This window comes from Lucilia sericata, unplaced genomic scaffold (genome assembly GCF_015586225.1).
Source record: "Lucilia sericata isolate MDLA Ls3-8-SP2 unplaced genomic scaffold, ASM1558622v1 Contig000028F_arrow, whole genome shotgun sequence".
Taxonomy (NCBI): domain Eukaryota; kingdom Metazoa; phylum Arthropoda; class Insecta; order Diptera; family Calliphoridae; genus Lucilia; species Lucilia sericata.
In genome coordinates this window covers 1,079,171-1,106,234 of record NW_023994066.1, presented here as the reverse complement: position 1 = coordinate 1,106,234, position 27,064 = coordinate 1,079,171, and the positions used below count along the sequence as shown (strand labels likewise).

At 32.8% G+C, this 27,064-nt stretch overlaps 1 protein-coding gene across 1 annotated transcript in view; it reads left to right on the top strand.

Moving 5' to 3' along the window:
- Positions 1-27,064, top strand: part of LOC119610424 (potassium voltage-gated channel subfamily H member 8) — a gene marked incomplete at its 5' end in the record, with an annotated part of 274,124 nt that overhangs the window by 147,593 nt on the left and 99,467 nt on the right. The window contains 2 exons of the mRNA XM_037965618.1: positions 8,018-8,113; positions 8,169-8,322. Of these exons, the coding sequence (XP_037821546.1) occupies positions 8,018-8,113; positions 8,169-8,322 (250 nt within the window). The remainder of the gene's footprint in view (positions 1-8,017; positions 8,114-8,168; positions 8,323-27,064) is intronic.

The window sequence follows — 27,064 nt, the reverse complement described above, 5'->3', positions numbered from 1 at the left end:
TTCCCCGCGGACCAAAAAACTGGAAAAAAAACAAATATGGAAAATAAAAATAAAAAGATAAAAGTTACGGTGCAGGGCCTAAATAACCCAGTACCGGCGGCAAGTGTTGATCTACTCGCGAGTCACGTGTCGTCGTCATCCTGCAATCGTGAGCAGAATACTACTACGGAGGTGGGTACCTTGGCCTCCGTGGCGGACAATGCGTCAAGTGTACAGCATGCCGCTGGCAAAAATATAGGGGTGAAAGAGAAGGATGTACTCGGAGAGAGCTCTAAGCTACCTCAGCCTTTAAATATAGGTGAGGGTTCCGACTCTGAATCCTCAGATGATAATAATAATAATACCATTATAGCAAATCCCAAAAAGGATGAAGTAGAGCAAATGGTGAAAGAGGTGAGTGATAGCATAGCTAAACTACCTATTACTAAGAAAAGACTTTCTGGAGCACAGAGGAGGAAGTTGAAAAAGATGCTTCAGGAAATCATAGTTAGTCAATCCCACGACACTCCAAAGGAAAAATCGGACTCTCTCACAAGATCTGAGGCAAAAAGGATCAGGTCTCCCGAGGAGTTGACAACTGAGAATAAACATAAGAAGAAAAAGAGCTCCCCGTCTTCTAATACACAGTCGAAGCCAAGCCATACTTCACTCAAAGGAATCTCAAGTGAGAATCCTGCGAGTAAGGGTGACAACGCCAAGCCAGATATTCCGAAGACGAACACGTCGGCGAAATCAACCTCGAAGGTAAGGGAATCTCAAAAGAAGCCCCGAAAAACGAGGAAGGAGAAGCTAGACGGAGGAAAAGGAAAAGAGCCGCCATCTTACGCCAAAGTTGCCAGAAGTAGGCACCGGGACGATCTCTGCTATGCAGTTTACGATGCCGGTAATCCGACAGGCAAAATTCCAATAGACCAACAGAGTAAAATAGAAGACCTGGTCAACAATAAGATAGTGGACCATGCAATCGCTTCAAAGGGCAAACAACCAATAGAGAGCGAGAGCTGTGAGTTCAGCATGGGCGTGATGTTGATGAGGTTGGCATCTCACCAATGTGTTAGCACCCTAAAGAACTTGGTGGAAAGTATCCCTCCTCCCTGGGACGGCGCTAGGCTGGGACTGGCAAAGAAGAGCGAGCTTCCGGTGCTCCTAAAGTCCACTGTCTACATAAAAGGATGGGGCAGTAAACTGGCTAATGAACGTATACTGGAAATTCTTGGAGGTCAAAATGCTGAGCTGGCCGTGGAAAAATGGGATGTCTTTTACAGGAAAGAAGAACCTGAGGGAACTTTATTTGTAATAGGTATCGACCAGAAATCCATGGCTAGTCTTGCCAAGAATAAAGGTAGTGCTTACTTCGCCTTTAAATCTGTCATATTCAAAATTGGGAAGGTGCCGATTGGAAGGGCTGTTACAACAAGCCTCGAAAAGGACACTAAAAAACCTAAGACCACAGCATCAGTATCCACTACTGATAACGTTGAGAAGTCAAATCCTAAAATCGAGGAATTTACCATTAACTCGCCAGAAGAAAGTGTAGTTGCCCTTTCCAAAATTGGGAAGGCGCCGATTGAAAGGGCTGTCAAAACCGGCCCCGACAAGGACACTAAAACACCTAAGACAGTACCCAAAGCATCATTAGCAAGTACTAGCAATGTTGAGGAGTCAAATCCTAAAAGCGAGGAGGAAATCACTCACCCGCCAGAAGACAGAACAGCAATGCTCTCCAGAATTGGGAATGTGTCTATTAAAAATACTGCTATTCCTATTCCTATGCCTGATAAGGACACCGCAGTGCCATCAACAGTACTCACTGCATTAATAGCCACTTCAGGCTATCCGGAGGAGTCAAATCCAAAGAGCGAGGAGGTGACCACCAACTCGCTGGAAGACAGTTTAATGGATGACCATGATTGAGGTTATCCAAATAAACCTCCATCGGAGCGAGACAGCTAGCAACTCTCTGATGGCTAAAATCAACACAGGTAAAATACATATAGCTTTAATCCAGGAACCTTGGACGATTCGCAACAAGGTTTCTGGATTAAATCACGTAAATTTCCAACTTTTCTACGCTGATACAGGATCTCGCCCGAGAACATGTATCTTATGTCACAAGAACTTATGTTTTCTCCTCTCAACAGGATTATCAACATCGGATGCAACGGTGCTGAAGCAAGGTCGTGGCAACATATTCCTTGCATCTATTTACCTGCCTTTCGATTCTCCGACACTACCACCAACGTCGGATCTGATGAAACTGGTTGAAGACGCACAAAGGAAAAATAAGAAAATTGTAATAGGTTGTGATGCCAACTCGCATCATGTAGCTTGGGGTAGTACAAACACCAATCGCAGGGGACAAGCCCTCATGGATTTCTTTAATACTAAAGACTTGATAACATTGAACTTAGGTAATAAAGCTACCTTCGTCAATAGAATCAGAGAAGAAGTATTAGATATAACTATATGTTCAGAAGAGCTTATAAACGAAATTCAGGATTGGAGAGTTTCGGACGAGCACTCCTTTTCTGTTCATCGGTACATAAGATTCAAAATACTAAGGCCACCACCAAAGCCGATAAAGTTTCGGAATAAGTCTAAAACTAATTGGACAATGTTCGGGACCTTACTAAAGAACCGTTTAGGTCAGGACACTTTTCAATGTCGAAATAAAGAGGATATAGATGCCAAAGTGGAAAAGTTCACAAGTGCCCTGGTTGAATCGTTCGAGGACAGCTGCCCTCTGCGAGAGCGGAGATCTGCCCAGGAAAAACCCTGGGTAACTGGGGAGATCCGGAACCTTGGGAAGACTCTTCGCAAACTATTTAACCGGGCACGGCGTAAAAAGACCGCAGTATACTGGGATGAGTATCGTAATAAACTTGGTGAATATAAGAAAATCGTTCGAAAAGCCAAACGAGACTCCTGGAAACTTTTCTGTGAACAGGTAGATAGCGTAAATGACGTATCGAAGATAAAAAAATTCCTATCCAAAACTCATGTCCAACCGGAATCTATGATCGATGACGCGGGCAGGAGGCTTGAGGATATGGAGGAGACAATGAAACTCCTAATGGATTCTCATTTCCCACCCGGTATATCGAATAACATAGATGAACCGATATTGGAGGAAGGGGAGGGTAACACGGAAATAGTTATTACAACTGACATGGTTAAAGGGGCAATCAAGAGCTTTGCTCCCTATAAAGCTGCAGGGCCGGATGGAATTTTTCCGGCACTTTTGCAGATGGAGGCGGGACTGGTTTCCGTACATCTGTCACAGATATTCACTGCATGATTAAAATTGGCATATACCCCAGTTAAATGGCAGGATGCAAGGGTAATATTTATACCCAAACCAGGGAAACCTAGCTATGCGACACCTAAGTCCTATCGACCGATAAGTCTTACGTCCTTCCTACTTAAAACCTTGGAACGGATAGTCGATAGCATGGTTAAAAGCAGCATACCATACAATGACCTTAAATATAAGCAGCATGCTTATGTAAAGGGACGATCGGTGGAAACCGCTTTAAAGGAAGTTGTCCACTACATAGGTGAATCTTTCGATAGCAAACTGTATACACTGGCAGTATGCATTGACATCGAAGGCGCTTTCAATAACGTGCACACTGATACCCTTATCCAATCCCTAGACCAGTTTTATGTTGACCGGGTGCTCCGTAACTGGATCAACTACATGCTAAGGAACAGATGGATAAGCTGCGAGATGTACGATATAACTATCAGGAAAAAGGTATTTCGCGGTATACCACAGGGTGGCATTTTGTCACCTTTACTCTGGGTTACCACGATTAATAGCCTCCTAAGGACCCTAACCGAGAAAGGACTTAGACCTGTCTGCTATGCAGACGATGTCGTAATACTTTTAAAGGGAAAGGATCCAAATTACTTGTGTAGAAGAGCTGAGGAGGCTCTGAATACGGCCTTGAGCTGGGCTCAACCGAGAGGCCTCAATGTTAACCCGGCGAAGACGGAAATCTGTCTTTTCACAAGAAAGACAAAAATTTCTACGTATACTGAACCTTGCTTCTGGGCAAGAAGATACCGGTGACAGACAAAGTTAAGTACTTAGGTGTAATACTTGACCGGAAATTAAAATGGAAACATCACATAGAGGATAGGATCAACAAGGCACATCGGAGCTGGGCGATATGTAGGAGAATCATAGGCATGAAATGGGGTCTTAGTCCTACTATGACAAATTAGCTTTATAAAAGTGTAATTAGACCAATTCTAGCTTATGCTTCAATAATCTGGTGGACTGCTTTGGACAAAAAGTGTAATATCAAACTACTACAGGGAGTTCAGCGTACATGCTGCTTGGGTATAAGTGGTGCCATGTGTACTACTTCAACCAAGGCTCTGGAAACGTTGCTAGATATTCCACCCATTGAAACATATATAAGATATGAGGCGGCGCTTACAGCCGAACGGCTCTTTACTTTAGGCGAACTGGCCAAAAACGGTTATAGGACACGTCATCAATGTATACTGGACACATTGGAAGGTTATACACATTCATCGGACGTGCCTGATCGCATACCAGACACAGAATATGTCGGAAACTTTGAAACGCTAATCCCAGATAGAATGTCTTGGTCAAGCGGAACATTAGAGCAAATACCAGTGGGAATCCGTTGCTACACGGATGGCTCTAAATTAGGGGACAAAGTGGGTCTGGGGTTCTATATTGAAGACCCAGAAACAGAAATATACCACCGTTTACCTAATCATAACACAAGCTTCCAGGCAGAAGTACGAGCAATAACGGAATGTGTAAATTGGATTAGAATAAATATGGCGCCCACAGGGCTTAATATATTTACCGACAGCCAGAAGGCAATTTGTGCGATATCAGGTGATAGAATTAAATCTAAGACCGTATTGGATTGTAAGAAAGCTTTAACTGAATACTCTCCCAGAGGTAAGGTTCACATCATATGGGTACCAGGCCACTCGGGAGTAATCGGCAACGAAATGGGGAATGTAATAGCTTTAAAGGGAAGGGAGCTCGATGTAGTTAACCTGGCAAACGCCAAACCATTCGACGCAACAAAAGCTGAATTAAAAATATGGATGAGAGAATCCCATAAGGCCTCTTGGAATAATGAAACGGTGGGTAGAACCACAAAGATTCTATGGGGTGACCCTGATGAGAGCAAGACGAGAAATCTTCTCAAAATGAGCAAGTCTGAGGTTAGTATGATGGTACGTATTCTCAGTGGACACACAGGATTACGAGCACATCTATACAAAATTGGACGTGCGAATTCAGACGAATGTAGAGCATGTGGAGAGGACAGTGAAACTCTGGAGCACTTTCTTTGCCATTGTCAGGCATTCGTCGAAGTTAGATCCAAGTATCTTGGAAGTGATGTTATTCCGGAAATAACATTCTTAACCAATACCGATTGGAAGATTCTTAGGAATTACGTCCAGGAAACTGAGTTTCTGAACATGGAAAAATAATACATTCAGTGAACAATTTTTTTTTCTTTCTTGAATTGGAGCGCACAACAGGCCCGATAGTGGCCTAGGTGTATTTCTTCGGATTTGATGTAGTATACATCCTCCTATCAACCTAACCTAACCTAACCATATGGGAAGTTCTAACCCCCCTAATAAATGTCCTCAAAATGTTTAAATAAATGTTGAATTTCTTCGTGCAAAATTTGAAGATTTTAGGCCTATTAGTTTCCCAGACAAACGACAACGCCAAATTATTACTCAAATGTTCAATGGGTGTCAAAGTTGTTCTTGCAAAATTTAAGGATTTTACCTCTAATAGTTTCTCAGATATACGAATTTATCTATTTAATTCATATGGGGCATTCCAAGCCCCTCCTTATAAAAGTCCGCCCTTTTTCCCCAAAATAGTCATATGAATATTAAAGTTCTTCGTGCAAAATTTTAAGAAGCTAGCTCTATTAGTTTCCCAATTAAACGATTTTTTTTGTATATTTTATTCATATGGGAGGAGCAATGTCCCCCCATTGGTAGTCCGCTAATTTATGCTTACATGGATGTTAAAGTTCTTCATGCAAAATTTGAAGATTCTAACTCTAATCGTTTCCCAGATAAGCGATTTTTTTTTATTTTATTCATATGGGAGGTGCTCTTTCTGTTATATTTTCTCAGATATACTGATCTGATCTTCATATGGAAGGTGCCACGCCCACTATAGGCATTCCGCCCATTTTGTCCAAAAATATTTTTATGGATGTCAAAGTTGCCCATCCAAAATATGAGGACTCCAACTCTTGCAGTTTCTGAGATATGCGACTTCTAATACTTATTTTTAATGTGGGCGTGGCACGTCGCCCACTATTGCTCCTATAGCTAGTCCTTCAATTTTTCCACCAAATTATCATATGGATGTCATAATTGTCCATAAAAAATTTGAGGACTCTGGTTGTAGCCCATAGTTCCTTCCAGATATTGGGGAGCATACACTGAAAATTTCAAGAAGATCGCTTCAGTGGTTCAGCCTCCTATAAGGTACAAACAAACAAACATTGATTTTTATATATATAGATATATAATATATAGATTAAACATTGATTTTTATATATATAGATATATAATATATAGATTATATATATAGATAATTCTTGTTACTTTAAGTCAAACAGAGTTACAACAGATTTTGTCTCCAAAAACGTTACCTGATCGCGGTAGGGTCATACTTCGTATATTTTGATATTATGTGATAAATATTGCTATTAGGTAAATATTTTACATATTATTGTTAAAGAATCATAATGTACATGGAAAATGTAAATGTTATTAAAAATTTCCCAGGCCATTAACGTGTCTCAGAGCACTTGATTAGGAAATGTGGAAAAATATTTAACTTATTTTGGAAAATATTCTAATAAAATTATTTTATTACATAAAATATATCTATATTTACTCGAAAATAAGTTTTTATACTTAAAAGATATCGTGGACCTGTTCTCAGCTATGATCAAAAAAAATCTTTTTTTACACGGCAGTTTCAAAACTCCATTTTCAGTTCTTTTAAATCTTTGTTAAAGAAATTTAAAATTTTTGAAATATATATAAATATTATATATATATTATAATATATTTGGATTTTTCAAACAAACACGTTTATTAATCCAGCTTAAATTTCGGCTATCTCAATATCTGGAAAGGGGAATCATTTTGTGGAGTTAAGACGAACAAAATTCCAACATCGACTTTTTGCGATCACTTTAGTGCACATCTTTCAATCGTGCTCAAACTTTGGCGATCTAAAATCTTACAAAATGAAACATTTTAGTGGGGTGCTCACCAATAAAATCCCACATCGATTTTTAAAAAATATCCTAATGAGCGATACGAATACGGTACGAATTCTTATTATTTAGAAGAAAAAATTTGTTGCGGCAACAATCATATTCGTATTGCGGAAGATACTCCCTTCGGGAGAGTTTGTGTCAGAGGCGACACTTCTAAACAATACGAAAGCAATTATTCTAGAGTGAAAAAAGTGAAATTTTGTTTAAATGATAACTTTTTGATATAAAAATATTGCTTTGATGATTTTCTTCCAAATGAAAAAATGCAGATATTGCTTTTACATCTTCTATGGAAGATATCTTCCTAATTTTTGTAGGGATTTAAATTACTTGCAACATTCGATATGTATGTGGGCTTGTGCTAGTACATATTACAATAGATTTGCCAAATTCTGATATAATATACAAAGGACATCAACTATTTTGGATGTTTGTTTAATAATAAAACTACAATTTGTTAAAAAAAAATTAACATCTCAAAAATTAAATTTTTGTTATCAAAATAAATTTTATACTGAAGAACTAAAGGATCAGACCTATTTATTAATTTAATATGATATGTTCGACGTCTGTGAAGAATTGGCATTCAACAAGTCGCACACACATATCCAACGTGTATGGCCAGCTTTAATTAACTGCAGATAATAAATTTAAAGTTTGAATTAAAATTATTTGATTTTTTTTTTAAGACATTACGAGAATTTCCTGAGGAACTGAGAGGAGACGTTTCAATGCATTTACATCGAGAAATTCTTCAACTGCCTATTTTTGAGGGTGCATCCCAAGTAAGTTTTTCAACTAAGTAAAACTTTCAATTTAGAAGAATAAATTACGTTTTAGGGTTGTCTCAAATTGCTTTCTCTACATATAAAAACTAATTTTTGTGCTCCCGGAGAATATCTTATACATAAGGGTGATGCTCTCAACTATATATATTATCTGTGTAACGGTTCCATGGAAGTTATAAAAGACGAAATGGTAGTTGCAATTCTTGGTAAGTATCGTGTAAATGGAAATGTAATAATGGAATTCCGTTAATATTTTCATTTTTAATATTTTCCTTCAGTAATCCGCTTATTTTCGATTTATAAACTTTTGTGTTTCTTTATCTTTATTTCTTGATAAAATATTTTTATATTAAGACGGAGTCGATTAAGCCTTGTCCATCTGTCTGTCTGTCCGTCCGTCTGTCTGTGTGTATATTGAAATCAATTTTCTTAAGACCCCAGTGCCCCGTTTCTGCAATTCTCGCATCGAGAAAATCTGTCGAAAAATTCACGATCACCTTGTGTAAAACAGGGTGAAAACAAGAAATTTAAAAATTTCTTATTAAATTTTAATGAGTACAGTTTAAAAATAATCAGAGTCACACTGTTAAAAACTGCTATGTTTTTTCTCGATTCGAGAAAATTACAGAAACGAGGTACAGATATCTTCGGGATGTTTCGAGAAGTTTCCTATTTCCAGTCCATAAATAATGGATATATGAGAAAAAATCCAAGAGAACATCTGAAAATTTCATCAAAAAAAGTGCATGTTTTGCAGACACAGGCATAAGTGCTTGCCTTCTCGCTTCTGTTAGAAGGCTGATAGAAGGCTTACTTAAGAAGGCCTAAAAGGTCTTCTGTTGTAGGCCTATTAGAAGGTCTTTCGCTGAAGGTTTTTAAGAAGACCTATAACGTAATGTATATAAGATGGCCTCCCGTTAAAGTCATATTAGAAGATTTTCAGTTTTGTAAAACAAATTTTCATATTGGTGAAGTCAATTTGCGGCGAATACATTAAATTTTTTATATATGGAGTTTGACAGCATCGGTTTTGAGAGAAAATTTTTTTTTGGAGTTTAACAGCTTCAATCAGCTGTTGAAATGACTTCACCTTATTAGGACTAAACTATATTTGGAATGTAAAAAATGCATTCTTTTGTTTTCAGAGAGCATATATATAAAATAATTGCAGTAATGTGAAGTCATTTCAACATCTGATTGTTTTTTGTCCATGAAAATTTAGCCCGACACTGTCAAACTGCATATAAAAAAATCCATATATAAAAAATTAATGAATTCGCCGTAAAATCATGGCGAAACTAATAAGGTGAAGTTATTTAAACAGCTGATTGTTGTTTTGTCCATGGAAATTTAGTATTTAGCATAATAATTAGTCGCCTTGATAATTACAAACGCAGTCATGTTTGAATTTTAATAACACGGTGTGACAAAATTACAAAAAATCAATACACTCATCGCGAGACCCATTGTAATTTGTAGGTAGAGTAGAGTATATTACAGTACAATTTTGAAAATCTTCAATATACCCTAAAAATCGAAAGATAGGAAAAAAACGCTTTTTTTGAGTAGACAGACTAAAAAAATTATATCTCAAAATTTTCTTAACCGATTTCATATTTTTAAATTGTTTCGAAAATAGTTTCCTTTGTACGTTTCAAAAAGTGCACACTCTTTTATAATTTTTTTTATAAAAATGAGTAAAATATTTAGATCTAAATACAATCTTTTATATTTTTTAAAATTCTTTTTACGATTCACGATAATTTTTGACCCACACTTTATTTGAAAACATATTTTTTAAATAGTTTTTATTTTAGCTCATACTTTTATGAATAAAATAAGATATAAAACGTTGAATAAAAACAGACAAAAATAGAATTTTTTCGTAATAACAAAAATTTACCAAATCTCTCATTTCTAAAGTAAATTATCCATTATTTGTGTTGCAAATCTTACGTTGATATTTTACTTTACCTTGAATATTACCCTGATTTCGATTTATTTAAGCAATTTATTGACGAAAAACTAATTTTCTAAAAGAGGAGAGGAGCAAATGTGGACCGATCCCGATAAAATAGGATAGATTTGCATTTATATAATATTTGTCTATGCTAAATTTCACTAGGGTCAAATGAAGTCCGATCATTTCGAAATTCGGCAAGGTCATCAAGGCCTTACAATAAAACTTATTTGTGTGAACAATAAAACTTATTTGTGCGAACTTTTATCGAGATACATTTATATTATATATAATTATGAGCTCAAAAGCCCTTTTCGGGGGGTTCAGTTGTATGGGGGCTAGGTGAAATAATGGACTGATTTTAAATAGGCATCGTCAAAACAAACTTGTAATCCAAATTTCATCAAATTATCTTGAAAATTGCAACCTGTACTTTGATAACAACGTTTACATGGAAACACGGACGGACATCGTTAAATCGACTCAGAAAGTGATTCTGAGTCGATCTGTATACTTTAAGGTGGGAATAGTTTGCCCATTAATCGCCTAAAAGTTATAGTTGACCACGAGGATGCATCCTGTGGACGAAACAAGCAAAAAATTTAAAATCGACTTTTCTATTGAAAATGGTCCCCTACATCAAAATACATGTTGTTGCAAATATTTAGAACCCTATTGTCAAAAGTACCGACTTTAATGAAATTAAATTCGTAACAGCAAATTAGTCATTTCCACAAGTAAAAAGTCCTAAAATGCAACATAATAGACAATGTCTGGCGGTATAGTTTATTAAAACGTCTTTATTGATCATAAAACGTCCTTTAGTCAAGGATATATGATTCCATTCCATTTTTGTATTCCTTCACATAAGACTGCTTATAGTGTACTCAACAATAAACGATTAAAAACGAAAAAATCTTATAAAATTTGAACTTTGAACATTAATAAAATCTAAACCGTGAAGAATTTGGTAATTTTGGAGAACTTTAAACTTCGAATTTATAGAAAGAATGGGTGTACCAAGTTTCATCAAAATCAGAAAGGGTAAGATACAAAACCTGCTCGAAAATTTTTAAAATGCCCCAAAGATATATAATAACGTGATTAATTTAGAAAATAGACCATGTCAAAAGCTTGTTGAAAAAAATCTTAAAAAATATGAACTTTCAACATCGATAAAATCTAAACCGTAAAGTATGTATTTGAAAATTTTGGAGAAATTTAAATTTCGTATTTATACGAAGAATGATTGTACCGAATTTCACTGAAATCGGAGAGGGTTATGTTGAAAATCTCAGTTTTTCGATTTTTTTAACTACTCAACAGACAATATAAATTTATTTGTTATAGACAACAGTTTTTCAAAATTTATTTCAAATGGCGACTGGGCTTTTTACAATTTTTAATTTATGAAGCTTTGCGTTCAAATTTTGTAACTGATTTTTCAAAGTTTTTATATAAAATGAAGGAAATTTACAACAACTTCTTTTCAAATCAGAGGATAAAAGAGGTTTAAGTCCACTTGCATGCAGAGCCCTATGTAAGTACGTCTGTTAAGTTTAAAAATTGCAATGAGTTTCATATTTATTTGATCATACGCAAATGTATTTAAGGCAATTTTGTGGACATTATATGTATAATCCACGATATGTACATTGGTGGTGCGGATAGAAACCATATAGTAATTTCTTCAAAATTTTAACTTGCATTATAGAAGGTAAATGTATTTACAAAATTTTTTATTTAATTTAATTTTTTATAAATAAAATAATATACAAATTAATTTTGTAGTATTTTATACTTGGAACCAAGTAGGAGGATTGCAAAGTAGTAAAATGACCAATTATGAGGACTTTTTGTGAACATTAGAACTAGTAATTAAGTGGTTTTAAAGCACCCAATTGGGTCCAATTGTACTAGTTAGTATAAGTCTAAAATTAGTAATTTTTGAAACACGATCAATGTTAATTTGAGCATTAAGATGGTATAGGAAGTTTACAGTTGGGAACTTGTATTAGTAAAATACTAGTTTTTTACTAGTTCCATTTCCTGCAGGAATATTATTCATTTGAATTTCAGAAAAGGACTGTTGAAATGTTTCATTTATTTCGAAACAAAACAGTTTGAAATTGGAACAATTTTAAATGAAAAAACAGGAAATAATAATGTAATTTCGAATGTGAAATAAAAATTTTGTTAAAAACGGTATCTTCGAATTTTAGTAAGGAAAATCGACAATCTCCAGACAAACTGGACCACTCCAATATACGTAGCGACTACTATAGAGGATTTCGACAATATTCTTTATGAACTTTGAGGATTTTTAATAAAAATACAATACATAAACAATTTATCTCAGTAAAAACTATTTTAAGGAAATTAAAATTTTTGCAGCAAATTTTCAATGATTGTTATTTTTTTAATTTTATAAAATCTATTGAAGCAAACAAAATATTTTTTTTTCTTTCTGTGGATCCGCGCCTGTGTGTTTTTATACCCTACACCACTTTAGTGGGGGAGGGTATATTGGATTTGTGCTGATGTTTGTAACATACAAAAACCTTAAAGTATACCAATCGGCTTAGAATCGTTTTCTGAGTCGATTAAGCTATGTCCGTCCGTCCGTCCGTCTGGCTGGCTGTCCATGTAAACTTTGTGCGCAAGGTACAGGTCGCAATTTTCAAGATAATTGGATGAAATTTGGCACGCACGTTTTATTTGACCCAAGGACGAAGCCTATTGAAAATGGTTAAAATCGGTCCATTATTTCACCTTGCCCCCATAGAACAGAACCCCCCGAAAAGGGCTTCTGAGCTCATAATTATGTTAAATATACAGATATATCGATAAAATACGGCACAACTAAGTTTTATAGAAGTCTTGATGACCCTGCCAAATTTCATAAAGATCGGGCCCCATAGCTCGCATGCAAAGTCCCCTTCAGAAAATTACTTGAATATCCCAAATTAACTTATAAACACAAATATCGCGATAAAATTCAGCACAATAAAATATAATGTAAATATAAATATATTCACAAAATTTTATCGGTCTTGGTCTATAAATGCCCCTAGCCCCCATATAAAGCCTCTTTCAGAAAATTAGTTTTTCATCCATAAATTGCTTAAATGTATCGGAACAATGGAATATTGAAGATAAATGCTTTATTATGAAAAATAAATCACATTTAATATTCATAACTGGTGTAGGGTATCATATGGTCGGCCACGCCCGACTATACTTTCTTACTTGTTTTAATTTAAAATTAATGAAAATATATTATTGACCGCGTGTGCGGTAAATTTACTGTTTTGTTCTTAATTTTTTCATGATTTTGTAATTTTATAATTTTTTTTGGCTCGGCAAATAATAATTTTAGAAAAAAACAAATATGTAAAATGTTATTAGCTTTTTGTTTTTAATTCGTGTGAAAGAAGTTCTGTTTATGTTATTTCGTTAGTTGGAAAACAAAGTTGCTAGATAAATTTCACAATAAGAACAGAGTACTGCTTTTGCGAAATTATTTCGCAATTATTATATATATATATATATATATATATATATATATATATAACTCGCATTCAAGAAATTAACAGTAACATTTCTTAACATATATGTATAAACAAAATTTGTGCCAAATTTTATAATAATATCATTATCTGGTAATGAGTAAGATGCGTTTATGAGATTTTCGGAAGGGGACCTTGGTCGTAGCTCCCTATTTTGGACCGATCGAAAACAATACAGTAACTTTTCTGTGTATAAAAGTAATATTTTTGCCAAATTTTGAATGGATATTATAATTATAATTATATAAATACTATAAATACAGGCCATTATCATGAAAAAAAGTTCACTGAATGAATTATTCTTCAGTGTTCAGAAACTCAGTTTCCTAAACGTACTTCCTAAGAATCTTCCAATCAGTGTTAGTCAGGAATGTTATTTTCGGAATAACATCACTTCCAAGATACTTCGATCTAACTTCGCCGAATGTCTGGCAGTGGCAAAGAAAGTGCTCCAGAGTTTCACTGTCCTCTCCACATGCTCTACATTCATCTGAAACCGCACGTCCATTTTGCTTAGATGTGCTCGTAATCCTGTGTGTCCACTCAGAATACGTACTATCATACAAACTTCAAACTTGCTCATTTTGAGGAGATTTTTCGTCTTGCTCTCATCAGGGTCACCCCAAAGGATCTTCGTTGTAAATTTTCGTGAAGATATAACATTCTGACGTAAGTTATTAACAATAAACTCATTTTCCGGGAATATGTACTTTTATTTGGGAGGTATATGAAATTGTGGACCCATTGCGCCCATTGCCCATTGTAGAAACGAACGTATAATGATTTTCATGGAATTAAATTGCATAGTTTTCGTGAAAATTACATTAAAATGTGTAAAACATGCTTATTTTTTTCGGATTTTTTTTAAATTTTGATTCATAATTTTTCCCGATGTAAACTGATTTTGCTCATTTTCAATACCAAATTTCAATAATTTATTTCACTTCGTTTTTACGTGAGCGTGTTTTACACAGACAGACAGACGGACGGACGGACATAGATAAATCGACTCAGAATTTCATAAGGACCAAAAATATATATACTTTATTTTGTAAAATTTCGTGAAGATATCAAAATTCTGACGTAAGTTATTAACAATAAACTCATTTTCCGGGAATATGTACTTTTATATGGGAGGTATATGAAATTGTGGACTCATTGCGCCAATTTTCAACGCGAATCAAGCCCTCGTGTTGAAACGAACGTATGATGATTTTCATGGAATTAAATTGCATAGTTTTCGTGATAATTACATTAGAATGTGTAAAACATGCTTATTTTTTTCAGAGTTGTTTTAAATTTTGATTCATAACTTTTCCCGATGTAAACCGATTTTGCTCATTTTCAATACCAAATTTCAATAATTTATTTCACTTCGTTTTTGCGTGAGCGTATTTTACACAGACAGATAGACTGACGGAGATAGATAAATCAACTCAGAATTTCATAAGGACCGAGAATATATATACTTTGTTGGGTCTTAGATGAATATTTCTTGGAGTTACACACGGGATGACAAAGTTCTATATACCTTTTATCACCACTGATGCTGCTGGAGGTTATAAACAATATATTTTTTGACTTGGGCAAAAAAAAAATTAAGGAAAAATTTTATAAGTTCCACAACTAGTTCTAGAACGCATGATTATATACTGTACTCGTTCTACTTTGTCTTTAAGACCAATGATTTCGAAATTGTCACCTTCGGAACTGGTTCTGTGGAAGAGTTATGGAGTCGACACTCTTTCTACGGAATGCTTCTGGAACCAGTTCTTTCATCAATGATTTTTGTTCTAATTTGTCACCCTCAGAACTAGTTCTAGGGAAGCTTTACGTTTTACCTTAAAATAGTTCTTTTTCCCTGCTTTTTTTTTTGTTTGAAATTACATATTAAGATTAAGACCAGAATTTAAAAACTGTTGAAGAATAAAACGGTGAAAAAATTTTATCAATAACACTGTGATACAAAAGTGAAGAAAAATAAAATGCTGGCGTTCTCATATACCAATTCTATTTCGTTATATTCCATAGAGTACGAATATATTTTTAGTTTTCCCCTATCACTTCGTTAACTTACTTTTTAATAGCAAAAGATGCGAAAAAGAGCCATTTTTGAAGTTTTAAATTTGAAAACTGTGGTGGTTTTAGATTGGCAGGATCAAGTGGGTTGGTTTTAGATTGGCAGGATCAAGTGAGTTGGTTTTAGATTGGCAGGATCGAGTGAGTTGGTTTGTCAAAATAACAAAAGTAAATTAATTAAAGAGTTTGTTTTGTAACCGGCAGTGTTTGCCGTTGGCTACGCTATTGCTTTTGCCGATCTTACCTTAATAAGGGCAAAAGGAGATTTTCTGAATAAAATTCAAGGCAATGTAGTTGCCGATTTGAGTCTTAGTCTTAATCTGTTTTATTTGTGGCCAAGGGGCTCTTTTTATATAAAATTTACATATCTTCTTTACTATTCTAACTTATTCTAATTTACATTCTATCTTGCTTAATCCTATTCCATACATGCACTTATTCTAATTTCGACAGTTGCAACTTGAAGAGTTGACCAATCAGGTTGTCTTCAAATTGGGGAATTGAGTGACTTTAATAATGTCACTCAAACACCAATATGATCCCTTTAAGCATTCGTCACATTTCATTCAAGTGCAGCTTGATCGATTTTGTTTATGTTTGGAGTGTGCGGTGTATGTGTATGTACGTGTGTGTGTTGATGTTTTTGTACAGTGGTGTGTAATGCAAGAGCACACTACACCCTCGCCCTTAAGAGAAAAATTAGGGGATTGATTTTTCTAAGTACATGCATGGTAACAATCAATTTTATAATATTTCTTATAAAAAAATAGTTTTACAATTACATATATTTCTTTTTATGTATATAAATCTTAATATTAAAATTAGTTAGTAAAAATTTCTGATAAACTTATAAAATAGAATTAAATGGTTTTAATTGATTATTGTGAAATAGTTTGGTTTTTCCATTATAGTCTATTGAAGTATTTACTCCATTTCTACTTATAATTCTATATGGACCCTTATACGGACTTTGGTTCTTCTTCCTATTTTCTACTTTTAATAATACTAGATCACCTACTTCTAAATTTAACTTATTTTCATATTTATTATTTAATGTTCTTTTTTCTTTGGTTTTGTTAATTATATTTTTGGCTTTATCTAATGCGAATTGTAATCTAACTCGTAGCTCTTGTACATAATCATCATAATTGTAAATTTTATTTTTGTTTATATTAAAAGTATCAGATGGCAAGCATGGCAATTTACCATATACTAATTCAAAAGGTGAATAACCTGTATCTATATGAGGAGCTGTATTATAAGCGAACGTAAAATATGGAATCCATTTGTCCCATTCATAATCATTTGCTGTTGTCAGCAAAAATTCATTAAGAACTCTATGGTTTCTTTCAACTGAACCTAACGTTTCATGGTGGTATGGTGTTGAAAATATTTGTTTAATTTGAAGTAATGAGCATACATTGCTCATTAACTCATTTACAAATTCTGTTCCTCTATCAGATTTAAGTACTTTAAACTGTCCATACTTTAGAATAAATTGTTCAACTAGTGTTTTTGCTGTAGTGAGTGCATCTTTAGTTGACATTGGGTGTGCAACAACAAATTTTGTTAATTCACATTGCATTGTAAGTATGTATCGGTACTCGTTTGAAATACGAAGAGGACCTACAGTGTCGATTGAAATCACTTCAAAACTATTGTTAGGTGTATTTGTTTGTACAAGTGGTTCTTTAATGTGTTTTGTTTGTTTGTTTTTACTACATTTGTCGCAATACGATACAAATTTCTTAACCATCCTACTCATATTTTTCCATATGTATCGTTGTTTTAGTTTTATAATTGTTTTTCTTATTCCCAAATGACCTGAATATGTCGTGTTGTGGAATTCGTCAATCAGTTTATATTTCAATACGTCGTCTGTAATTTTTATTGGAGGCTTAAATATCAATATTTTTAATTGAGGACTTTTATTATTAATTTTTATGTTCTCATAAATTTCCTTAAATTTTTCTTTTGTATACAAATCAAATATTTTATCTTCATTTGAAAGCGCTAATTCTTTTATATTTTCTCTATTCATTTTAGATATCAGTTTCCTCAGAATCGAATCTAGTTTCGCTGAGTTTTCGCTGAATCTTGTATGCATATAATTATTTTTGTTTTCAATATTTTGGGTTCGAGATTTCTTCATATTCGAAACGGGTTTCGTTGAATTATCATCACGACCTATGTGCACAATATTATTTTCTATATATATATTCAAATTCTCTACATTCTCAATATTATTAAATTGCAATTTGTTTATATTTTTGACGTCATTAATGGAGGTGCATTCCCATATGTGAAGTTGATCAGGCTTCTGAGATGTGCATTTCTCCAGTTTATTTTCTTCTACACGTGTATTTTCCAATTCATTAACATCATTTCTCTTATCTAATTCTTTCTTTGCCTCATTTTCTTTATTCTTCATGCCTCTTGTTGTTACTAAAACTTTTTTTTGTTTTTCGTCATATTCCTGTGGTATCATTTGTTTAAGTACATCTGAGTTAATTTCTATTCTGGAAAGTGCGTCTGCATTTGTATTCATTTTGCCCTTTTTATAGACAATTGAAAAATCATAGTCACACAGATCTAGTCTAATTCTAGTCATTTTTGATGAAGGATTCTTATGTGAAAATAGTGAAATTAATGGTCGGTGGTCCGTTACTACTATAAATTGTCTACCATATAAATAAGGTTTAAAGAAATTTATGCCCCAATGGATTGCTAAAAGTTCTTTTTCTATTATAGGTTTATTAATGTCGTGTTTTTGTAAAGATTTACTAGCGTATGAAATTGGTAGGTCTTGTCCAATGTCTCCTTGTGATAAAACTGCTCCTAGTGCGTAATTTGAAGCATCTGTGGTAAGTATGAAAGGTCTGTTAAAATCTGGGTATTGTAATATTGGTGGATTAGTTAATTTTTCTTTTAGTGTGTCAAAAGCACTTTGACATTCATTGGTCCATTCGAATTTAACTGATTTCTTTAATAAAGAATTTAATTGTTTTGCAATATCTGCAAAATTTGGTATGAATTTTCTATAATAGTTACAAAATGCAACAAATCTTCTGACTTCGTCTGTATTTTTGGGTATAGGATAATTCTTGACTATTTCGTATTTAGATGGATCTGTTCTTACACCGTCTTTAGTAATAAGATGACCCAAATAAACTACTTCTGGTCTCAAAAAACAACATTTTTGTGGATTTAGTTTCAGATTATATCTATGAAGTCTATCAAGAACCTTGACAAGATTTTGGTTGTGATGATTTAAGCTGCAACCATATACTATTATATCGTCTACGTACAGAAAAGCTTCAGAATCCAATCCAGACAATGCTATTGTAAGCATTCTTTGAAAACTATTCGATGATACTTTCAAACCGAATGGGAGTCGTTTAAATTGAAAATGACCATGTGGAGTGGAAAATGCTGTAAGTGGTCTTGAATCCTTTTCAAGCTCAATTTGGTGAAATGAACTAGTCATATCGAGCGTCGAAAACCATTTTGCTCTTCCTAGTTTGTCCAAAACATCCTCTAATCTAGTTAGTGGAAATTTATCATTGACTATTTTGTCATTCAATTTTCTAAAGTCTACTACAAGTCTCCATTTCTTTTTATCCTCAGTATTCTTTTTCGGTACTAAAAGGAGTGGAGCATTATATGGACTAACTGATGGTTCTATTATATCCTCGTTAAGCATCCTCTGTACTTGTTCATTTATTATTTGTGTATGTGAATGTGGAAGTCTATAATTTTTTATATACACTGGTGTATTATCAGAAGTTGTGATATTCTGTTTATAAAAATTATTTACTGTTAAACTTTCATCATCTAAATGAAATACATTTTGATATTTTCTAAAAATTTCTATTAATTGTTTTTTTGCATGTTCGTCACTATTGTTTATGTTAAGTGTATTTAGTATTTTGTTAAAACGCTCGTCATTGTTTATGTTATTGTAATTTAATATGTCATAATTTTTAAGTGGGTCAGTCTGGAGTTGAATGCCTTTTAATGTTACAGTAGAGTTCGTTGTATTCAAAATTTTTATATGTGTCATTCCGTTTTTGGGTGCTATCGAATTACTTAAGAAAATTCCGTCTTCTAACTCATTATTAAATATGACACTATCCTCATTTATATTTAATTTTACTGGTTGTATAAGTTCTGTTCTTGGTGGTATTGTTATTGTTAATTCACTATATGTTTTTGTTTGCATAGGCAAAATTATTGTTGTATTGTTTACAAATAAAGTTAATGTAAATGTTTCATAATCAATTTTACAAAAATATTTCTTTAAAAAGTCTCGACCAATAATACCATCAGTTTCAATTGGAAAATCTGTATCTACTAGTTGAAATGTATGTTTACATTCTATGTTTGTTAAATTTAGATTAAGGTCAATAGTTCCTATTGAATTTATTTCCTGATTTGTGATACCTGTTAGTTTACATCTTTCTTCTGGATAATATTCTTCATTTTCGAAATATTTGTTCATACGGCATAGTGATATGTCGGCACCTGTGTCGACAAGAAATGTTAATGTTTTATTTTTGTATGTGACAGTAATGAAATTTGTATTATTTTCAGTTAATTTAAAAATCCTTAATTTTGGCTTTCCGGAATATTCTCGTATTCCGAGCCTTCCATGTTTCCCGTGTCGTTTATTGCACGTATATATCTTCTGTCTCTGTTAGTGCTGTTATTATTATTATTCCTAGTTGTATTACTGTTATTTCTGTTGTTAAAATTGCTTTTCCTAATATTTGTGTTACTGTCATTATTTGACCTAAAACTGTTGTTATTGCTACTTGTCCTGATATTATTGTTTTGTCTGAAATTGTTGTTATTTGGTCTGTAATTGCTGTTATTCTGTCTATAATTGTTGTTAATTGGTCTATAACTATTATTATTATTATTATTAGACCTATAATTGTTATTATTAAAATTTTGTCTATTTGGTCTAAAGTTATTGGTTTGCCTATAACCTCTCTCAAAATGCATAATAGAGCTTGGGTTTGTTTTTTGCTCATTTTCTAATTCGAGAGCAAGTTCTGTTGCTTCTTGAAGATTTTTGGGACGTGCAGCAAAAATTGCTGTTTTTAAATTGTCATTTATGCCCCTTTTAAATGATTCAAGGGCTAGTTTATTATTCAGGGTAATTATTACATTTTTCTCCGGTTCTGTGGCATCATTTCCCAACTCTTCAATTCCTAATTTATTAAGGTTATCTATTATATCAGTCAATCTGTCCCTGTAGTTATTTACCGTTAAATTTCTTTGGTACAAATTGTTTAACCTATCCTGTAGTTGTGGAATTGTCTTGTTATTTCTGTATCTTTGCTGTAAAGCACTCTTCAATGCGTCAAAAGTCTCAGGCACAGCAACAACACCAATAGCCGTTCTAACATTTGAAGTAAGTTTCGCATGGAAAACGTACTGAAGGAAATCTTTTTTAGCTACTTCTGATAATGTCTTATATATGAGATCACCTGTCACCATAAAACATTCTAGTTCGTTGAAATTTCCTGAGAATAATGGGAGAGTTTTGGAAGTTGTTTCCAAACTAAATGCCGCCATGATGAATTCCTTTTCTTCTTGCATTTGGGCCTTGTTTAAAAATTCTATTATTGTTTTACATAAATTATTAAATTCTATTTTCAGTGCAACTGTATTCTCAGTGTCACCTTCTATTTCTAATGCTGTCTGAAAACTTTCTTTAATATCTTCTACAATATCTAATTTTTCCTTTATGGTCTTTTTTGTATATTTTCTATTGGGACTTTTCTTTAGATTTGCCCAAATATCTTTTAATTTTTTCACAAATTCCTCCATAAATCATATTTTTATTACTACATACTACTACACATATATATATTTTCTATTTATTTTATTACAAAAAAATTTTTTTTTTTTTTTTTTTATATATATATATATAATCTTTTATATATCTGTTATAGCATTGCTATTAACAGTAGCCACCTTTTTCTTGACATAATCTTTAAAATATTTATTTATTCTATATACTATGAATATAACAATTGCAATTACTATTAAAAAGAATTTTTTATCAATCTCCTCTTTATTTTCTGATTGATTATTATTATTGATTATATTCTCTTCCACTGTTACCTCTTTACTTTGAGGTCTTCCCATTTTTTTTTTTTTTATCTCTATCTTAATTTTATCTATCTCTGTCCAAATTTCTTGAGCTTTTTCCCATGCAATTGGGTTTTGCTCGTCTCTGACAATTCTAAGGTTTTCTGCTAATTTCTTTCTTAACCTGACCAGACGTCCACCTCTCTTTTTTTTATTCTGGTGTCTATCTTTGGGATTGTTGTCAATTTGTCATCTTTTAACCTTTCCTGTCTTCTTCTATATTCCTCCAAAGTTAGTTTTTGAGGTCCTAATCTGGCTGGGACGTATTTAGGAATGTCTTCTGTTATGCCCAAAGGTACATATTCTTCCATCTAAAGATCGAGATTGCATGATCAAGATTAAGTGGGCAGGATCGAGATTTGCAGGATCGCCATGTGGTTGTTTTAGATTGGCAGGATCAAGTGGGTTGGTTTTAGATTGGCAGGATCAAGTGAGTTGGTTTTAGATTGGCAGGATCGAGTGAGTTGGTTTGTCAAAATAACAAAAGTAAATTAATTAAAGAGTTTGTTTTGTAACCGGCAGTGTTTGCCGTTGGCTACGCTATTGCTTTTGCCGATCTTACCTTAATAAGGGCAAAAGGAGATTTTCTGAATAAAATTCAAGGCAATGTAGTTGCCGATTTGAGTCTTAGTCTTAATCTGTTTTATTTGTGGCCAAGGGGCTCTTTTTATATAAAATTTACATATCTTCTTTACTATTCTAACTTATTCTAATTTACATTCTATCTTGCTTAATCCTATTCCATACATGCACTTATTCTAATTTCGACAGTTGCAACTTGAAGAGTTGACCAATCAGGTTGTCTTCAAATTGGGGAATTGAGTGACTTTAATAATGTCACTCAAACACCAATATGATCCCTTTAAGCATTCGTCACATTTCATTCAAGTGCAGCTTGATCGATTTTGTTTATGTTTGGAGTGTGCGGTGTATGTGTATGTACGTGTGTGTGTTGATGTTTTTGTACAGTGGTGTGTAATGCAAGAGCACACTACAAAACTCATAAGTTTAGTAGTTTTCATCCGATTTTCAAATCCGATATTTTTTTAATGATACAAGTGTTGCCTTTTAATCCAAAAAAAGAAATCCAAAATTTATGGTCAAATGTCTGAGTTGCGGTCGTTTAAGTAAAAAAAGTCACACTTTTTTAAAAAATTTTCATTTTCATCATGCTTTACTTTGGCTATGAGGCAGTGAGTTCATCTTTTATTACTTTCCTGAAGAATCACATAAAGGAAGGTTTCTAAAACTTGTTATTTCATAAAAATCTATGAAAAACTGGATGATTTATGCCAATTTTTCTAATAGCATGTTCCTCGAATTTTAGGTTTTCTCCATTCAAATTAATTTTTGTATAAAATGTTTATAAACATTTTTTAAACTTGTTACAAAGAAAACCAGAAACATGAATGTTTTTGTATGGAAGAAATATGCAATATTTTTATAAAACTTAGCACAACTCATAATCTTTTTCATCGATTATTATAAATTGACCATCATTGGAAACCCAACTTAAAGTGCCTTTTTTCAAATGTAATAAAAGCTAAAGTTACTGCTTCATGGCCAACGTAGAGCAGTATGAAAATTAAAAATTGTGAAAAAGTGAGAGTTTTTTTACTTAAATGGCCATAACCAAGACATTAATCATAAATTTTGGATTTATTTTTTTGGGTTGAAAGACAACACTTGTATCATTAAAACAAAATATCCAATTTGAAAATCGGTTGCAAACTACCCAACATATATTTTTTTAAAGTTAAAACTTCAAAAATAGCTCTTTTTCACATCTTTTGCTCTTAAAAAGGAACTAAACGAAGTGACCGGGAAAAATTAAAAATATATTCCTACTCTATGGACTATAACAAAATGGAATTGGTATATGAGAACCCCTCCATTTTTTTGCTGTATCACTGTGTAATTCTTACAGTTTCGATGAAACTGAATTAAAAATGCCTCATATTATGTTAATATTTTAAAATAAGTAACCGAAACACATGAATGTTCAAAATTGCAAACCACTTGCTTATTATCTCTCAACTTTATGAATATTTAAAATTTTAAAAATGAAAAAAAATTGCTTGAAAATTACTATAGTTTTTTCATTAATTTCAAAATTGTACTCTCAGTTGATAACTTACAGAGCCATCCTTTATAAACACAAGAGTTACAAGACTTTGGGCTAAATGTCCAAAATCCTTATATTAATTTCATTAATACCTTGTGATGCAAATACATATATATATATTTGTAAACAAATGTTACCAATTCATTGTTGTCCTAAGCAGTTTGGTATTAAAAATCTACAAAATCGGTTTACAACGTTGTGAGTAAAAATTTCAGATAACCTCGAAAAAAATTACCTTTTTATTTGTAATACTTAAGTCGTTTCACAGATAATTCGACTTAATTTGTCACACGTTATTTTTTTAACCCAGAGATCAATTGTGTTAAAAATAAAAACAATCGATCCAAGATTTCCTATAGCCTCTATACAAAGGTACATATGGATTTATCGTTAATAACTTCTTCAAATATAACGGTATCAACTCAAAATGTTGCGCATATGTATAAATATAATATGAACAGAAATCGTACTACAAACGTAGTTTTGTATCGGTTCACACTTGATCATAGTTCCCATAAAAGTCCCACTTCCGAAAATCACTCAAACGCGAATATTTCATTGATAAATAAAGATCCGTTATAGGTCGTAGCTTCCATATAAGACCAAAAACATCGTTTAAAAAGTCCATATCAGAAAATCACTTAAAATGATTTTTTTTTCGACCTAATCAGAATAAGTTACATATATGCATAAAGAAATTACTAAATGATATACTCTCACTACGGAAACAAAACTTATCCCGAGTTATCTAAAAACTAGATAGTTGAATAGGTTTTAATAAAATGTAGCTTGCTGGTGGAAGGTATTTAAGATTTGGCATAGCCGAATATAACACTCTAACTTGTTTTTTTTTAGTTTTTTAATAGCCCATGTGCGCGCATTAATGAAATTAAATTTAAGGAACGATATTTAATAGGTGTAGTAATTTCTCGCAATTTAAGATATATCTTGTTGATGTCAGAGATCTAAGGACAGAACAGGACCTTTACTTTTTTAAAAATGTGAAATTTTTGAATGTACAATACATAGCTATTTACGAATACAGTTGTAATACCGAGTAAATTGAATATCATTATAATTAACACCTCCGAGTCAAATGCGCATTAAAAACTTTGTAAATGCGAACTTTTTGTGACAATTTTAAAATTTTTGCAAAACTAAAACTTCTTTTTCTTTTCATTTTTAACTAAAGACGTGATGCAAAAATTTTGTAAATTTTTTGCAGTAAATTATATTAAATGAATTAATAGATATTGCGAAAAAAAAAATAAAATTTCATCATTTATAGGGGTCCTAGCAGCGTTTATTTGAAAAACTATTATACTTTCAGACAACTATAGGGGGTTGCGTGTCATAATGTTCAGTGTCATAAAGTCCATAGACCTTATGACATACTATAAAGTCCATAGACCTTATGACATACCATAAAGGACATACCACGGACATTGCGACACTTTTAAAACAAAAATGTATTGGAAAATTTGTTTGGAATTTAAGAAACGACACTCTAATCCCGAAAAGAATAGCTCCTAAATTTGGTGTATGTTGCATTTTGGATTACTTTTATAAAGTGTCCTGGATAACCGCCCTTCGGCCGGGCGAAGGGTTCTTCAACTCTTCGCATTCTACGCGGCTATAAAATGAAAGGAATCAATTTTATTGTGTGCTACAAGTTCCAAGCACAAAAGCGTAGGATGCATTGACGCGTAGAATGCTTAAAGTAGATCTACATTCTACTTTTGTAAGCGTCATAAAAGGGGCACGAACATGTCAGCTAATTTTGACAATTTATATTCTATTTTTATTGTGTATTTATTAATTTTAATAAACTAAAACGAGTTAAATTATGAAAATATAAATAAAAATATTAAAAAACGCAAAGTTCTTTTTAAATAAAGCAAAAAAATAACGCTGCATGTAACTTGTGGTTGGAAACTGTTTCGAAACGGTATTGATATTTTGACTTATTTGGGTATTGGTATTTTGGCTTATTTCGGTATTGGTACTTTAGCGTTATCTGTATTTTGACTTCTTTCGGTTTTGGAATTTTAGCGTTATCAGTATTTTAGCTTATTTCGGTGTTGATATTTTAGCGTTATCGATAGTGTAAAAAAAGATAATTTAGCGGTATGATTTAAATATTTAAAATATATTCATAAATGCAGTGCAACAGCAAACTTTTAAATAAAAAAATAACATTGTTATTATTGTTTTAGTATTTTTTTTTAGTTTTTATTAAAAACCTTGTTGTGCAAATTTATGCAACATTCGAATTTTACGAATAATTTGTTTATTTATTTATTTAGATATTATTACAATTAAAATTATAATAAATCTTAAAGTTAAAGCACTAGCAACATAGGCTATCGGCTGATTTACGAATAATTATATTTTTATTTCGAAACATTTAATAACAACTTTAATTCATGAATTGATACATACCTTTCGGATTAACAAAATATTCACTTCTAAAAATAAAATATTTTTATACAACTTTTAAACCATGAACATATGTAAATGGACGGTAAATCGCGGTCAATTATAAAATTCGGTAGAGTGATTTTGGCTTGTAAGAAACTTTCTACTATATATCGAATTTCAAAGCTATACTCGCATTTTTAAGCCAGTAATGTGCATTAAAATTATTTTCTGAAGGGGTTCATATATGGGGGTAGGGTCAATGATGGACCGATTCTCATAAATTTCAGTAGAGAGGTTTGTGCTCATAAGGAACTTGCTTATGTCGAATTTCATCGCTATACTCTTATTATTAAGGCAGTAATGAGCGTTAAAGTAATTTTCTGAAGGGGACCTTATATGTGGGGTAGGGCAAGTTATGGACTGATTCTCATAAAATTCGGTAGATAAATTTTTGATAGTGAGAAACTGAGAGAGATTTTGGCTCATATGAAACTTATTTATGTTTACCTGCCTTTCGATTCTCCGACACTACCACCAACGTCGGAGCTGATTAAACTGGTCGAAGAGGCACAAAGGAAAAATAAGAAAATTGTAATAGGTTGTGATGCCAACTACCACCATGTAGCTTGGGA